General features: G+C 54.5%; 1 protein-coding gene and 1 non-coding gene across 4 annotated transcripts in view; one reads left to right on the top strand and one right to left on the bottom strand.

Annotated features, from left to right (window-relative positions):
* Positions 1 to 16395, top strand: part of GRK5 (G protein-coupled receptor kinase 5) — a 225651-nt gene that overhangs the window by 189353 nt on the left and 19903 nt on the right. The window contains exons 5-7 of one of the 3 annotated variants that reach the window (XM_043924896.1): positions 7745 to 7845; positions 9546 to 9638; positions 15869 to 15932. In XM_043924896.1, coding sequence (XP_043780831.1) covers positions 7745 to 7845; positions 9546 to 9638; positions 15869 to 15932 — 258 coding nt within the window. Of the gene's footprint in view, positions 1 to 7744; positions 7846 to 9541; positions 9639 to 15868; positions 15933 to 16395 lie in introns of those variants that run through there. The other 2 variants (XM_043924898.1, XM_043924897.1) reach the window with 2 other exon arrangements.
* Positions 4720 to 4809, bottom strand: TRNAY-GUA. The gene is given in 2 exon segments: positions 4720 to 4755; positions 4773 to 4809. It is a non-coding gene; the product is annotated as a tRNA-Tyr (tRNA).

A 16395-nucleotide genomic window follows, 5' to 3' on the forward strand; every position in this document is an offset into this window, starting at 1 on the left:
AGTGAAGAAGGGTGGAGAGATGGCGGGTTTTGGAGCTGCACAGGCCTGGATTTGAACCTCAGGTCATCTGTTTATGAACTGTTCTGTCTACGGGCATGTAGGGAGTCCTAGCCACTTGCCAAGTGCTTTACTCAATTCAGATGAGACAGGAATAAACAACATTTCTGCCCCTTGAAGAGCTCCCTAAGACTCAGCATCCACAAGCCCCACCTAGGGCATCATTCTGGGGAGCAATGGAAAGTATGAATTCATGGGAAAAGTTGCCTAGAGGGGCCAGTAGCTATCAGCCGGCCCCTCTCCCAGGCGCCCATGATGCCTCTGACCCTGGCTCTGTTAGAAGCTGATTCCCACCCCTGCCCCCGCCCACGGCTGGGCCTGGGCAGCCCCGTGTGCAGAGCTTCCCACCATTGACGCAGATCTCCTCGTCAAGGGTCAAGGGGCGGCCAGGGTATGGCCGTGGGAGTGCCTCTCCCTGGTTCCTGTCCTGGAGGAGAAGTGAGTTGGCCCCCCAACAAACAATTGCCTCCAACCTGGTATGGGTAGGACAGGCAACCCCCCCTTGCCGGAAGCCACCTATTTGGAAGGAAGGGGACCCCCTGGGACCCCTGTCTTCCAGAGTATCTTGCCTCTCTTGCTCAGCTTTTCCTGAAAACCAGGTCTGTCCACATTGAGAAATTGCAAACAATTTACATGGGGAATGTCAACTGCCCACATATGAAAATATACACATCATTAAGCCCTAAGTGCTTGCGTCTGGAGATAGAGCGGACAGTCTCCTGGGCTGACCTTTTGTTCACTGATGGAACTGCTGCTAATGAGCAGGGAGCTCCTTGGAGGGATGTTTTCATATGGTGAAGCGAAGCATATGCTGGCCATTAGCCTGTGTGTGTGAGTGTGTGTGTGTGTGTGTGTGTACACGACAGCGCAATACAAACAGTGCTCACCAAAACACACAGCGTCCACTGCACCTCATTATCCAGCCCCACCAGCCTCCAAAGAAGGCTTGCTCTCCAAGGCAGAGTCACATCAGCACTCACTATTCGAGGAAGACTATGGCATCCGTGGAGGACCTGGTGGTACTCAGGGATAAGGCTCTCTGACCAGATTGCCTGGGTTTGAATCTTGTCTCTGCTCCCATGCTAGCTGTGTGATCTTGGGCAAGTTACTTAACTTCTCGGGGTCCATTTCTGCATCTGTCAGATGGACATGATAAAACCTTTGTTGTTGTTGTTCAGTCGTTTAGTCGTGTCCGACTCTTTGCAGCCCCATGGACTGCAGCACACAGGCTTCCCTGTCCATCACCAACTCCCGGAGCTTGCTCAAACTCATGTCCATCGAGTTGGTGATGCCATCCAACCATCTCGTTCTCTGTCATCCCCTTCTCCTCCTGCCTTCAATCTTTCCCAGCATCAGAGTCTTTTCCAATGAATCAGCCCTTCACATCAGGTGGCCAAAGTATTGGAGCTCCAGCTTCAGCATCAGTCCTTCCAATGAATATTCAGGACTGATTTCCTTTACAATTGACTGGTTTGATCTCCTTTCAGTCCAAGGGACTCTCAAGAGTCTTCGCTAGCACCACAGTTCAAAGACACCAATTCTTTGGTGCTCAGTCTTTTTTATTGTCCAGCTCTTATATCCATACATGACTACTGGAAAAACCATAGCTTTGACTAGACGAACCTCTGTCAGCAAAGTAATGTCTCTGCTTTTTAATATGCTGTCTAGGTTTGTCATTGCTTTTCTTCCAAGGAGCAAAAGTCTTCTGATTTCATGGCTGCATTCACCATCCTCAGTGATTTTGGAGCCCAAGAAAATAAAGTCTCTCACTGTTTCCATTGTTTCCCCATCTATTTGCCATGAAGTGATGGGACTGGATGCCATCATCTTTGTTTTTTGAATGTTGAGTTTTAAGTCAGCTTTTTCACTTTCCTCCTTCACCTTCATCAAGAGGCTCATTAGTTCCTCTTTGCTTTCTGCCATGGGGTGGTATCATCTGCATATCTGAGGTTACTGATAATTCTCCCTGCAATCTTGATTCCAGTTTGTGCTTCATCCAGCCTGGCATTTCACATGACGTATTCTTCATACAGGTTACATAAGCATAATACCTACTTTGAGAGATTAAAAAAGATACCCCATGGGAAGTTCCTAGGACTTAACATATAATAGGTGCTCAAGAAATCACAATGATGATGAATGTTGTCAGTGGGAGGTGGGATTGTGCGGAAGGCCCTGTGAGCTCAGAGAATCATTTTGGATGAGGTTGCTTTGGAAAAAGGTCCTGAAGACTGCATAGGGTTTGGACGATGAACCATGACGGGTGGCAAGGGCTCCTTTCATGAGACTAGCAAAGGCCTGGTGGGTGGAAAGTCAGAGTTTACCCAGGAAATGAGTGTGCAGTGGGAGTGGAGGGCATGATGGGGAGGCAGGTTGAGGAAGGCCTTTAGGGCTGGATCAAGAAGGCACTGAACTTGGTCTGTTGGCAGTGGGACTCATCTCTGCTGTGTGAGATGGAAAAACTCTCTTGGGGGCTGTTGTATCCATGTACGAGCAGGTGGATGCAGAGGCTTGTGAGGGCCTACTACTAGTTAGTCCAGGCAAGAGAAGAGAATTCTTGAAACATACCAGGGCTGAGATTGCTGTGTGTGCCTGTCCCCATCTGTGAAGTGGGGACAAACTGGTTTTGAGTGGGGACAGCGAGGCTGAGGCTGCATTCTTTCCCTTAAGCGGCTCAGGACACCTGGTTAGAGCCCAGGCAGCTCAGACCTACCGGCACGAACTCTGCCCGCTATGGAGCCCCCCAACTGTTGGTCTGCTCCCCCTGGCCAGTGCCGTGACTCAGAGGGGTCTCTTTTCTCAGTTTTTCCATCTGTGCCACCAATGGGGTTGCATCATTGAGGCCCCGAGGCTCTTCCCAGGAGAGCGCTCTGTGTTCTCCCCCTCCTCCTGTATCCTCTGGGCTCCTGATCTCTAAACAAGTGTCAGGCCTGTGTTTCTGGAAGGCTCCAAGGGTGACAGGAGAGGTGCTCGCTTTGGGATTCTTGGCAGCTGCAAAGGAGGCATTGGAGAGTGGTTTCGGGGCCCAGCCGTGCCTCCATCCCTCGGCACCCCCAGGGACACCGGCCACATAGGGTGGGTGCCATCTCCACTCTGACCTCTTGACATGAGGAACTTGGATGCTTCGGGAACAAGGTCGCCAGACATCACAGGAAATGAGGTTCCTTCCTCCCGCTGGTCACCTTGATGCAGGGGGCAGCGGCGGCACCAGCCCCGGGGGGAGCAGGGGTAGCAGCCCATGGCCACCCCCCCACCAACCGCCCTTACGGTGCCACCCTTGGCCTGATGATTCAGCCACCAGTGAGAACCAGCCTGGCAAGACGTGACCGCGCCAGCCGTTGCCCTTATTTAGCTCTATCTGGATGAGCCCTCCTCCCCGTGAGAGCACCCCTACAGCTCCCTGCTTGCCCTGCCTCCCGGCCTTTGGGCCGCCCCCCGCCCCAACCCTGGTGTAACCCCCACCTCTCCCTCAAGATCCAGCCCTCTCCAGGGGGCTATTTCACTTTTCACCTAAATTCTTACTGCAAAGGCCGCTCTCCTCAGGTCAGAGATGAATCACTCGGTAATTATTTCAGGTGTGCCATCTGGCCTCCCTCCTCTGATGGGGAATGGGGGATGGAGGGAGGGTGATGGCGGGGGGAGGGCGAGGGGCTGGTCATCCCCTAGGGTGTCTGCGAGTGCAGCGCAGCAGCAAGGGGCTCAATAGCGCCACCTGGTGGACCAGCTGCGGATGACCTGTGGAGGCCGAGAGGGGGTGGGGGTAGGGGGGCTGGGGGACTGTCGGTCTGCCCCGGGGGCTCCATCCCTGTCACTGGAGGTTGCTGAGGGAGGCAGAGGCTTGGGCGTGGTGGATGAGCCGCACAGGCTTCCTGGGTCGAGGGCTGAGTTAAGCACCCACGGAGGCTTCCTGCCCAGACCAGACCCATGCTTCCCCTCCGCCGTCCCCATCCCTTCCTTTTCAACCTCGATCCCTGAAGCACCCCAGGTAATGCCTGTTAGCCCGCTGCTGCTAAGTTGCTTCAGTCCTGTCCGACTCTGTGCGACCCCAAAGACGGCAGGCAGCCCACCAGGCTCCCCCGTCCCTGGGATTCAGGAATACTGGAGTGGGTTGCCATTTCCTTCTGTTAGCCCGCATGTTACCCCAAATCCAGCACTTGATCCCGCTTAATCCATTGCTATACAGATGCAGCTTCAGGACAAATCCTTAGCTCTTCTAACTAACCAGATCCTCCCACCCCGCCCCCAGCAGCCCCTAACTCTCTCCTCCTTAGAAATCCTGAGGCCTGCAGTGCCCCGAATCCCCGCTGGTCGCCTATACCATCCCTGCCTCCGTGTTGCAGAGGTGTCCATGGAGGAGAGGATGGGAGATCTGGCCCAGGCCCCATATTGAACTTTAGGGTCCTGGGCAGTGAGGCGGCCTGAGGGCACTGAACAGGGAATAAGTGAAGTCGCTCAGTTGTGTCTGACTCTTTGCGACCCCATGGACTACAGCCTACCAGGCTCCTCCGTCCATGGGATTTTCCAGGCAAGAGTACTGGAGTGGGTTGCCGTTCCTTCTCCAGGGGATCTTCCTGACCCAGGGATCAAACCCGGGTCTCCCGCATTGCAGGCAGACGCTTTACCGTCTGAGCCCCCAGGGAAGCCCGCAGCAACTAAGGCACTTCCTTTGAGCTGGAATCGAACCAGCAACCTAAGGATGTCCACATTTATCGAGTCTACAGTCCTCCGCTCTACCAGCTGAGCTATCGAAGGGTGCATATGAGAACAGGGAGGTGGGGCCAAAAGAGAGGAGGGGGCTTAGGGAAGTGTGAAGGTGCAGAGCCCACGGGGCCCCTGTCCCATTTAACTGGCCTGCACCGTTCACGTTTGGAACAACACCAAGGGCTCCTCTTATTGTGCTGTGGTGTCCAGAAAAACACTTGGACCGCCCACCCCTCTTGCTGCCTCAAAAGTGTGTTTTGGTAACACACACAGCAGGAAGCCCAGGACCTGTGGCTTAGGCATCGTGAACAGGCGAGTCTGTTCCCGCCTGGGTCTGGGCTGTCTGGGCAGACCCCAGGTCTGGATTGCGTCTGGGCCGTCGCGGGGCTGGAGGTACAAAGGGGCTGGTGTGCGGAGTCTCCCGACCCGCAGGACCTGCCGGCCACTGGCCCCGTCCGACTGCAGCCCCAAGTGGTACTGAGTTCAAGGTCAGTTTTACATTCCACGGGGAGGGATGGGGCAGGTTATTTTCCTCTGGTGATGGGGGGCTTCTACCCAAAGGCACAGACCCACAGAGAGTGGACAAGACACACCTGAGCTCAAATGTCACACCCGTCCCCCACCCCAAGGGAGAAGAAACAGGGAAGTGTCTTGGGCAAAGAGGTGTGTGTGTGGGGGGGTGTTCTCTTGCTCCACGTGTGACTCGGGGGTAGGACAGGTGGCCCTGTAGCCTGAGGCTCCTCTAGGAACCAAGTCCTTTCTCACCAGGCTGGAGGGGAGAGCTCGGTGGTCTGCAAGCCCGAGTGTGCACAGCTGTGTCCCTGAGGTGTGAACTGTGTTTTAAGACATCTGGAGTTGGCCGTGGAGATGCCCTCTTGAGGGGTGCCCGGGGTGCCTCTTGAGGTCTATGGGGTCACAAATAGACAGACTGAGCGAATTTCACACTTCACTCGGTGCCTATGTTCACACTCCTGTGTTAAAGTTGGATCCTGCAGGCTGGGACCCCTTGAGGAGACCACCTGGTGACCGGAGAAATAAAGTGTCATTTCTAACACTGGTGGCCCGAGGGGGTCCCAGGCCCCAGGGAGAATTTTACCAGCGACCGCTACCAACACCTCTTCTCCAGGCTGCTTTCAGCCCCATGAATATCCGAGGGCCTCGCTGTCTTTTCTGTTTGGTTAGAAATTAAGGAAATATCTGTGACATGGAGAGGAGTGACCCCAGTCCTTCCTGCTCCATCCTGACCCTCGGCTCCATCCCAGAGGAACAGTCCCACTGCAGAGAGCCCTAGCCCTGCCCGACGGAGCTCTTGGGGCCTTCCTTAGCCCTCAGGGCAGTGAGGGGGTCATTCCTCTCCAGAGCCCACCTGGCCGGGAGGAAACACCCCTCCCTTCTCCAGCCCACCTCACAGGCCTCCTGGGACCAGCAGGGCTTAGCTTCCTGGAAAGAGATCTGAAACCGTGTGGAATTCTCCTGCCTTCAAGCCACAGAGGACAGACTGTGGTCACCGGGACCTCAGGGCCCTTTTTCTTATGTGACGCATCAGACCTTGCCTGTGGGCTGGGGAGAGCCTTCTCAGTTGGGGGAAGGACCAACACCCTCGGATTCCCCTGATGTGACTAGAACAGCAAATGCCTCTTTGAGCAGTGGCACGGCCCACCCTCCCAGCAGGTTTGGCTTTTTACGTTTCCAGCTTAAAACTGCCGACAGCTTCTTATTCCCTTCATACTGGCAGAAGGTGTCGTTCCCCAGAGTCACCCAAGAGGGGGTTTAGTTGGAATCGCTTTGTCTCTTCACGTCATCGAGCCAAAGACTGAATTTAAACCCGTGGTCGTTAAACCAAACGCGTCATCACCAGCTATTAACTCCCCGCGGGGCTTTGAGTGTGGGCAGCGCCCCCAGAACTCTCCTGCCAGCCGGTTCCAAGGAATGACGATGCTGTGACTTCACACACAGCTGAGCCGCCCCCAGACCCCCGGAAGCCCCTCCCGTCTGCTCAGGAGTGGGTAGGGCCCAGGCGGGAGGGCCCAGGAGGTGTGGGAGGTCTGAGGCCACATTCTGCTTTGCCTCTGACCCCCTCCTCAGAAGTTTTCCCAGCTGACCCCCCACCCTCTGCAATAACACCCACCCCACCCCCACCCCCACCCCAAGACCAGCAGCTCACCGCCCTGAGCATCCTCTGTATAAGTTCCAGGTCAGCCCACAGCTAAGGTCACATCTCAGGGGCCTCCTGGGAGACGGCAGTGAATGAGGGGAGAACACACAGGTGGTCTAGACACCCCACCACTTCCAACCAGCTTCACTCTAGACCCGCCCAGCCTGGTGTAAATCCTGTCTCTGCTGCCTGCTGGTGACCTTGGGCAAAGGTCTTAACCTTTCCGAACCTTAGTTTCCTCGTCTATGAAATGAGCATCATAGTAGTGGCATCCACCTCTTATGGCTTCATTGACTGGTTCCTGGAGAAACGGTTATTTCTGACTGTCCTCCTGGTAATAGCGAGGCCGTGTCCGGAGCAAGCCACGTGGGAGTGGGATGCAGACCTGGCAAACCCGAGCCAGGCCCGTGTCACAGCCTTCCCCTGCTCCCCCGGGTGCAGAGCCACCCCTTCTCCTGCTCCAGACCCTCTGACACCCGCCCTCCGAGGACACAGCCCCCCTGTGATTAAGGGACGGGGGCAGCTATTGGGGGGAATCCCTTCACTGTGAGTGCTCACACCCCGCCCTCAGTTCCGACCACAGCCCGGGACACGGGATGCCACGATCTGTGTTCGCAGAGGAGGACAGTGGGGCTCCGAGGAGCAGGGTGGCCTTACGAGGTCGCCACACTGTCAGCGGCAGAACCAGAAATCGGACCCAGAGCCCTGGCCAGTTGGGTCACCACCTTCCATCGCCGCCACCTCCCAGGTGCGGGTGGGAGGGGCCCCCGTGGCAGCCCGGCCCCCTGCCCCCTGCCTCACTGATGCCTCCTCTTCTCTTCCTGCCCCCAGTCCCCAGTTTTCATCACCCAAGTTGGACGGGACCTGGTCTCCCAGACGGAGGAGAAGCTCCTTCAGAAACCCTGCAAAGAACTTTTCTCGGCCTGCGTGCAGTAAGTTCTCCGAGTCCTGGCCTCCCCTCCTCTGTCTGGGGGTCACGACCCTCAGCCTCCTTATGGGTCTCCACCCGGCCACCTGGAAAGGGGGCTGCCTCCCACCACCCCTCCTTGGAGTGCTGGGCACCCGGGGGCAAGTCTTCAGTGCCCGAGGGCCCCCGCCAAGCCCCCCAGTGGCCCGTGTATGAAGGGAAAAGAGCCCAGGGTGCCAACTGCAGAGAAACATGTGCTTCAGATGATGTTGAAACAAACCAGCTCCCAGGCCGCTGAGACGGAGGCACATGTAAAGCTCTGCCCCAGTCTGGCTGGTTTGGAAACCCTTCCCGCCCATCCCACCCACCCACCCCCCTGCCCCCAACCGCTGCCACCCCCCTGCACTGCTGCCGGAGCGGGGCTGCAGGCTGCCCCCGGCCACACCCCACCAGCTCATCGCAGGCTGCAGTGTGACACAAGACGCATCAGTGGGTGTGGTGCCAGCCGAGCACCAATTAGGCTCCATCATCTCGCAAGGATGTGCCGCGAAGCTACATGTAGGCGCTGGGCTGACACCCGTTCCTGTGTCCACACGCACCCTCCCTGTAAGCTGATAGGCAGGGGCACAAACAGACTTACCCGCCAAGATCATAGCAGGCGTGAGGGCACCCTTGTTCAGACTTGGCAGCCCAGACATTAATTAGGCACCTGCTGTGTGCATGTCACTCAAGGGAGACCTTGAGAGCAAGAATGCAGTCCTGCTTTCATGGCTTATTGCCGACATTCCATGCACTGTGGGAAGAGCTAGGATGTTCTGGGGAGGGTCAGCTTGAGGCCCAGCCCTGTGGCAGGTGCTGGGGAGAGACCACTGTGGGCAGAATCCGGGCTTGGAGGTGGCTGAGGGTCAGCCCTGACATCGGGTGGTGGGGGTGTCCCTGGGCTGCCCCCCTGCCCTTGAGGGAGTGGCCATCCTGGCCCCCGACGCAGGCCCCTGTTCTCAGGTTTGGCTGGACATAGTCTCCAAGGTTCTCTCGCTCTGAGTGTCCCCTCTCTTCCCCAGGTCCCAAGCGCCTGGGCTTGACTGGTCAGTGTGGCTGCTTTTTAAAGGGAACCAAGCCCAGCCCTGCCTGCAGCCAAGTTCAGAACCCTCCAGGGCCTGGCCTGGGACCTGGCCCGCAACAGGTGCCCAGTAAATTCTACTGCAGGTGGCTTCACTGGTCCTGACCAAATCCAGAGCCCGTGACCCTCGGCCTCTTGCCAAGACACCTCTGCCTCAGAGTCCCAATCCCTCCCCCATGCATAGTTAAACATTGCTCAATTCTCATCTCAGCTCCTGTCGCTCCTTCAGAGAGATCTCCCGGACCCCTCAGGGGCCTCACTTCCTGCTAACTCATGATAACATGCCCCTGGGGTCATTTATTTATTCGTGGTCTGTCCCCCTCACCATGCCACGGCTCCTCACTGCCATGTCCCGGAACCCAAGCAGTGCCCAGGGCAAGTACTGACTACACATCTGCGGGTCAGTCAGTCCGTCTCAGACAAGCTTTGTAGAATGACCAGGGCCTGGCTCCCCTCCCGCTGCGTCTGTTGGAGACCTCTGTGTGTCTGCATTTCCAAAGCCTGGAGGTGCAGGAGGCCGGGCAGTGACCAGCTACTATGCCCCTGCCCACCTGCTGCAGAGTCAGGATGGTGAAGTGTTCATCCATTTGTCCCCTCCGAGCTAGGTCTGTCCACGACTACCTGAGGGGAGAACCCTTCCACGAGTACCTGGACAGCATGTATTTTGATCGCTTTCTCCAGTGGAAGTGGTTGGAAAGGTGAGTGCTTCCGGGGTGGCACACCCCATGCACAAGTGTGTACAAGTGTGTGTGTCGGCAGGTGGGGATATGAGTTTTTCCCGTGACAAGTTATATAGAAATCAGTTACCTCCCATGGGTCCATGGCTCAAATGAAATGAAGCATTCTTTTCCTGTTAATTTCTTGAGTATTCTAGAAATGCTGTATGCTTATTATTTTGCACACAACACACACAAACTCATTCACACATATACTCAGCATTCTGTGCTTATTTTTTTGGTTCACTGCCTTTGGGAAGTCTTTCTCTGCCAACATAAAGGCCTGCCATATTCTTACACGGGGGCTTCCCAGGTGGCGCTGGTGGTAAAGAACCCGCCCGCCAATGCAGAAGACATAAGAGACTCAAGTTCGATCCCTGGGTCGGGAAGATCCCCTGGAGGAGGACGTGGCAACCCACTCCAGTGTTCTAGCCTGGAGAATCCCATGGACTCAGGAGCCTGGGGCTACAGTCCATGAGGTCACACAGAGTCAGAGGTGACTTAGCATGCACGCGCATATTCTTACATAGATGTGCACATTTCTCATGTAACCCCCCACCCCCGCCTACTGATAGACATTGGAGATTGCTCTCCTTTTATGTGCAACCTTCCCTAAATAGTGAATAACTTTGTACATAAATCCTTTTTAAAATATTTATTAATTTGGCTGTGCTGGATCTTAGATGTGGCCCTCAGGATCTTCAGTTGCAGCTTATGGGACCTAGTTCCCTGACCAGGGATCAAACCTGGGCCCCTGCATTGGGAGCGTGAAGTCTTAGCCACCAGACCACAAGGGAAGTCCCTGTCATACATCTGTATGTACTTTCAGAGATACATCATGAATATTCCTAGCAGAGGAACTCCAGGGGCAGGGTTTTCAGCTGTGAGGGGCGGCTCGATCTCCCTCCCCAACTGCTGCCCACTTCCTAGTCCCACAGTGCCCTGGGTGGCTGCTTGGCCTCAGCTTCAGCCACGCTGTTCTTGGGCTGTGAGAGCCAGGTTTCCCTCTTGTTTACCTTTTCATCTCTAATCGTGGGTGAGACCGAGGATCTTTTCATGTCTTTTATTTGCCACCTTATGCTTTTGAACTGTGGTGTTGGAGAAGACTCTTGAGAGTCCCTTGAACAGCAAGGAGATCCAACCAGTCCATCCTAAAGGAAATCAGTCCTGATTATTCATTGGAAGGACTGATGCTGAAGCTGAAAGTCCAATACTTTGGCCACCTGATGCAAAGAACTAACTCATTGGAAAAGACCCTGATGCTGGGAAAGATTGACGGCGGGAGGAGAAGGGGACAACAGAGGATGAGACGGTTGGATAGCATCACCAACTCGATGGACATGAGTTTGAGCAAACTCTGGGAGTTGGTGATGGACAAGGAGAGCCTGGCGTGCCACAGTCCATGGGGTTGCAAAGAGTCGGACACGACTGAGCGACTGAACTGAACTGATTCTCTTCAAAGTGCTCCTGCACAGACAGCAGTGACTCGGTCAGGCAGAAGTGGCCTCTGTGTGACTGATGAGAAAGGAGAGGCCGTGAGTATGTGGCTTGCTGGGTCACCCAAGAGGGCTTAGTGCAGCCAAGGGGGCACCCCGGCCCAGCACCCCCGAGTGGTGCTCTGCCCACTACAGCATCCCAGGATTTGCAGGTCAGGGCAATGTTTGCATTAAAGACATACTGTGGGGACTTCCCTGGTGGTCCAGTGGTTAAGACTCTGCCTTCCAATGCAGGGGATGTGGGTTTGAAACCTGATCAGAGAACTCAGATCCCACATGCCACTGGGTGTGGCCAAAAATAAAAAAACAATTAAATAAATAAACACAACGTTGTAAATCAGCTATTAGTTTGCTCAGTCGTGTCTGGCTCTTTGAGACCCCATGACCGTAGCCTGCCAGGCCGCTCCGTCTGTGGGATTCTCCAGGCAAGAATACTGGAGCAGGCTACCATTCCTTTCTCCAGGGGGTCTTCCCCACCCACGGATCGAACCCGGGTCTCCTGCATTGCAGGCAAATTCTCTACCATCTGAGCCACCAGGGAAGCAAATAAATAAAAAATAAAGCCATTGTGGGTGAGCTGGTAGGCGAGGATGGGAGCTCCCCCTCCCTCCACCAGGGTTCCCATGCCCGCAGGGCCTGGCACTCGCTGCTACATGTACATATACACTGTGGGCAGAAAGCCAGGAGCCCTCCTGCTCCTGCACGTGTTTTGGATCCGTGCTGAGTCCCCTGCAGACGCCTAGGACGCGAACCTGGGGGACACGGACCCCCGAAGAGCTGCACTCGCTGCCCTCCCTGCCCTCTTCAGGGAGATCTGAGGATACACCCCGCCCTACAACCTGGGGGACGTTTGTCTCCACCCTGACCGATGGAGCAGCGGACGGGTTTCTCTGTTGACACGTGGCCCGCCTCTGGCCACCTTGCCCGTGCACGCCATGGCTCCGGGAGCCACGCGTGGGCCATCAGGAGCCCACAGCCTGATCTGAGTCCCAGCTCAGCCTCCTCCTGGGGGGCCAGGGGAGGGCTGCTCCCCTCTCCACCCCTCGGCTTCCTCACCTGTGATGTGGGGATAATAGCAGTGCCTGCCTCGGGGGCGTGGTGAGGATGCGACGAGAGCACAGCTCAACAAAGCCGGCCGCCTTGGGAGGTTAACGGCTGAATGTCATCGTTGTCATGCATCATCACCGAGCCCTTTGGCTCAGCCGTCACCACACCTGTCTAATGTCTTGGAGGGAGCAGCTGACCCTTGTGGAGCGCTGTCTGGTGGGGAGATACTCATTTTGCCCCACTTTGCCCCACAGTCTGGAGCCCTGGGCTGCATTACACAACCCCGATCTGTGCCCGCCTTCCCGGGGTGGTGGCATGAGGTCAGGACACTGAACCTGGTCTCCAAAGCAGACTGTCTGGACCCCAGTTCCAACTGCACTGCTTACCAGCCGAGACCGTGGGCATCTCATTTCACCTCTCAAAGCCTAAGCATGCCCATCTGCCAGATGACTGCAGATTCTCAGGATTACCTGTGTCCATGAACAAGCTGCTTCGAGCAATGGGGATTGTTACCATAGAGACCCTCAGAAGGGGCCACGTCCTTTATCCCTAGAGTGCTAATGATGACATCTGACACTCAGAGGCTTACAGAGAACCTTTGGATATATATATATATACCTTTCCAACATCTCCATTTTACTGAAGATGCAAGGCTCAGAGAGGTTGAGCGTGATGACACCCTCGGTCGTGTCTGACTCTTTGCGACCCCATGGTCTGTAGCCCACCAGGCTCCTCCATCCACGGGATTCTCCAGGCAAGAATACTGGAGTGGGTTGCCATTTCCTTCTCCAGGGGATCTTCCCGACACAGGGATCGAACCCAAGTCTCCCACATTGCAGGCAGATGCTTTAACCTCTGAGCCACCAGAGAAGCCCTATATATATATAAAACATATATATATATGTTTTCAACATCTCCATTTTACTGAAGATCCAAGGCTCAGAGAGGTTGATGGGTTAGCCCTGGGTCACACAGCAATGGCCTGGCAAGGCTGGAATCTGAAGCCCAGGTCCCTGGCTCAAGTCCTTCACCCTGAGTTTACCCAAAATCCTGTTCCAAAGGAAGCCTTTAGCTGCGGCCCCTGGCTTTCACTTTACTTGTCAGGACCAAACACATGAAATAGAGAAATGGACTTTTAAAATCGGTGCGTCGACCTCAAAAGAATTATGCCCTTTTGAGGCCATTAAGCTGTTGAAGCCAGCAAAGCAGGACCCTGGCCTAGAAATGCCCTAAATGACTGACAGCATCCCCGCTTCCCCCCCTGCCTTTTTTCTTGCTAACAAGATCATGGCCTGTTGGTGCTGTACTGTTGAAATATTAAAGGGATTTTTTTCCCTCCCAAGGTTAACCAAGAAATTCCTCGGAAATTGTATTACACTCATTTCCCCCAGCAGAGGAGCTCTGCGGTAATGTCGACCGACTGTTTGTTCTCCATGTATCGTAAACTGTTAGGCCCGGACGCCTTCATGTGGTTTCGAGGGCAGCTGGAGGAAACGCTTCCCAGGGCCGCATGTTGGATGCAGGCGCATGGCAGGTTTGCTCTAGGCCAGGCCGCGCGTGTACAAGATGCAGAGCAAGGGGGAGTCCGGCACAGGGGCAGCCTGGACCCTGCTTCCTAAAGAAATACCAGGGAAGAGGCAGTGAATCACACACATGAATTCCAGACAGGCCAGGAAGCGTCCAGAAGAATAACGCCTAAGAGAATAGCGTGGTGCCAAAGCTATGATTTCCACTGAAACCCAAATCCTCTTCAGGACCCAGCAGCGAGAAGAGTTTCCATGGGAGATTCATTCAAGAGCCACTGGGTGACCAGAGATTCACTGGTCTTTCTCGAGATGATCCAGTTCTTTGGCCCACTCCAATCTCATGCCAATCCCTACCCTGGTGAAGATCCTTGGGGTGGGTTTGGGGATGCTCAAAGATAGCCCTCGAGAGTCAAGAGCCAATTTTAATATTGTAAAAGCTGTTGCTTCTTCTTACCCATTAATCAATTGATGGCTTTTTCAGTTGTTTGCATATCTTGGCTATTGTGAATAATGCTGCAATGACCATGAGAGTAAAATATACAATGAAGTATTACTCAGCCTTAAAAAAAAAAAAAAAAGAAGAAGGAAGTTCTGCCATTTATGACAACATGGACGGACCTGGAGGACATTATGCTAAGTGAAATAAACCAGACACAGAAAAACAAGTACTATGTGATCTTAGTTATATGTGGAATCTAAATAGACTCATAGAAGCAGAGAGTAGAGTGGTGGTCGCCAGGGGCAGGGAGGGGATGGGAGAAATGGGAGATGTTGGCCCAGGGTACAAGGTTGAAGTTATGCAAGATGAGTCAGTTCTAAGGATCTCACAAACAACATGGGGACAAGAGTTAACGGTACTTATCATTTACTGAAAATTTGCTAAGAGGGTGGATCTTAAGTGTCCTTGGAAGAAAGGAAGGAAAGAAGGGAGCAGGGGTGGGGGGATGCTAATTTGGGGAGGTGATAGGATATTAATTAGTTTGACTGGATGATCATTTCACAATGTATACATATATCAAAACATCAAGTTATACACTCTTTGTCAATTATACCTCATTAAAGCCAAAAAAAGAGGGGGGGAAAACCTGACTCTTCTCAGCCAAACAGGCCAGCAATGAGAAAACACACTCTATCTACAAGGTGGAGGCCTTTGCTGCAACTAAGTGGCTATTTCTTTCTTTATTTACTCCATGAGCCCCACCTTTGCCCCACGAGATCGGAGGTTTGTCTCATTAGACATTATAAATGGCTTTGGCTAATTAAAATGGGGAATTGAGAGACATAAGGTGATTAGTCATAAATATCAGTGGCGCTAGTGGTAAAGAACCCACCTGCCAAAGAAGGAGACGTAAGAGTTGCAGGTTCAATCTCAGGGTCGAGAAGTTCCCCTGGAGAAGGGAATGACAACCCATTGCAGTGTTCTTGCCTGGGAAAGCCCATGGACAGGGAAGCCTGTCCAGGGTGCCATCCGTAGGGCCGCAAAGAGTTGAACATGACTGAAGCAACAGAGCATGCACACAAACACACACCTTTTGGCAGAAAGGATCTCCTCCTGTCCTGGGGTTCAGGGGAGTTCAATGCCCTCGGTCCTTGGTTGAGAGAGTAACCAGCCTGGACGTGGGGACCAGCGGTCTCTCTGTTCCCAGGAGGCCCGTCTTCCCAGGGCACGTCTGCAGGAAGGAACAGCTCGGGCGCCTGGGGACAGGAGGCGCAAGCTGTTCCGCCAGGCAGGTGTGGACGGAGGGCTGCGGTTTCCTTCCTGGCCTCCGTGGGACACCGAGCCTGACTCCTGGCCCTCTCTCTTCTCCCTGCACCGAGGACACAGCTTCCTTCTGAGTGCAGCCGCAGGATTTGCATTTGGGAGAGAGAGGGGAACCACAGGGAAAGTGCAGTGAGGCAGCCTCTGCTCACATTTTTCAAGCCTCCTGCTCTTTGCTTCCAGTCCAGGGCCGAGGGCGCCCAGCCCCGAGCCAGTGCTCGGGGGTCGCGTCTGCAGCGGTGGTTCCTGAGGGTCCCCAGGGCGGGGTTTGGAGGTGTGTGCCTTGCCCCGCTCAGCTCCTCTCAATGCTGCCCTTGTCTTTTTCTTCTTAATTCTGCATCTTAATGCTGTGAGACCCATGCTGGATTTTTGCTTTTCTTCCAGGCAACCGGTAACCAAAAACACTTTCAGGCAGTACCGAGTACTAGGAAAAGGGGGCTTTGGGGAGGTGAGTGAACATCAACATATTCATGAAAAGTTTCACTCTTGACACCTTTTTCTGTCCCTTCCGGATTGGCCTGAAAAGTGTCCGAAGCAGGGCTTCTGAGCAAATGGCTGGGTCACGCGCCCCCTGGTGGAGAAGGCGGGTGAGGCTGGGGCCTTGGGAAGGTCACCGGTGTCTGAGGACGGGAAGGAGGGTGTCTGGATGAAGATGCTCTTGGAGCCAGCCTCAGGCAGGGTTCAAGTCTACAGAGGGAAATGTGTGTCCTTGATTGTGTTTGGAGGGTGAAGTGAGGACATGAGGGGCCTAAGTATGGCCCGGCCATGCTGTTAATATGCACCATTGTACTTAACCTGATCTTCCCCAACCTTGTCATTCCTGTTTTAGAGATGAGGAAAACTGACGTTCAGAATGGTTAGGTAACCCAGGCAAGGACACACAGCTGAATAGGGGCAGAACTAGGACCAGA

The sequence above is a fragment of the Cervus elaphus genome, chromosome 15, assembly GCF_910594005.1.
Source record: "Cervus elaphus chromosome 15, mCerEla1.1, whole genome shotgun sequence".
Classification (NCBI taxonomy): Eukaryota; Metazoa; Chordata; class Mammalia; order Artiodactyla; family Cervidae; genus Cervus; species Cervus elaphus.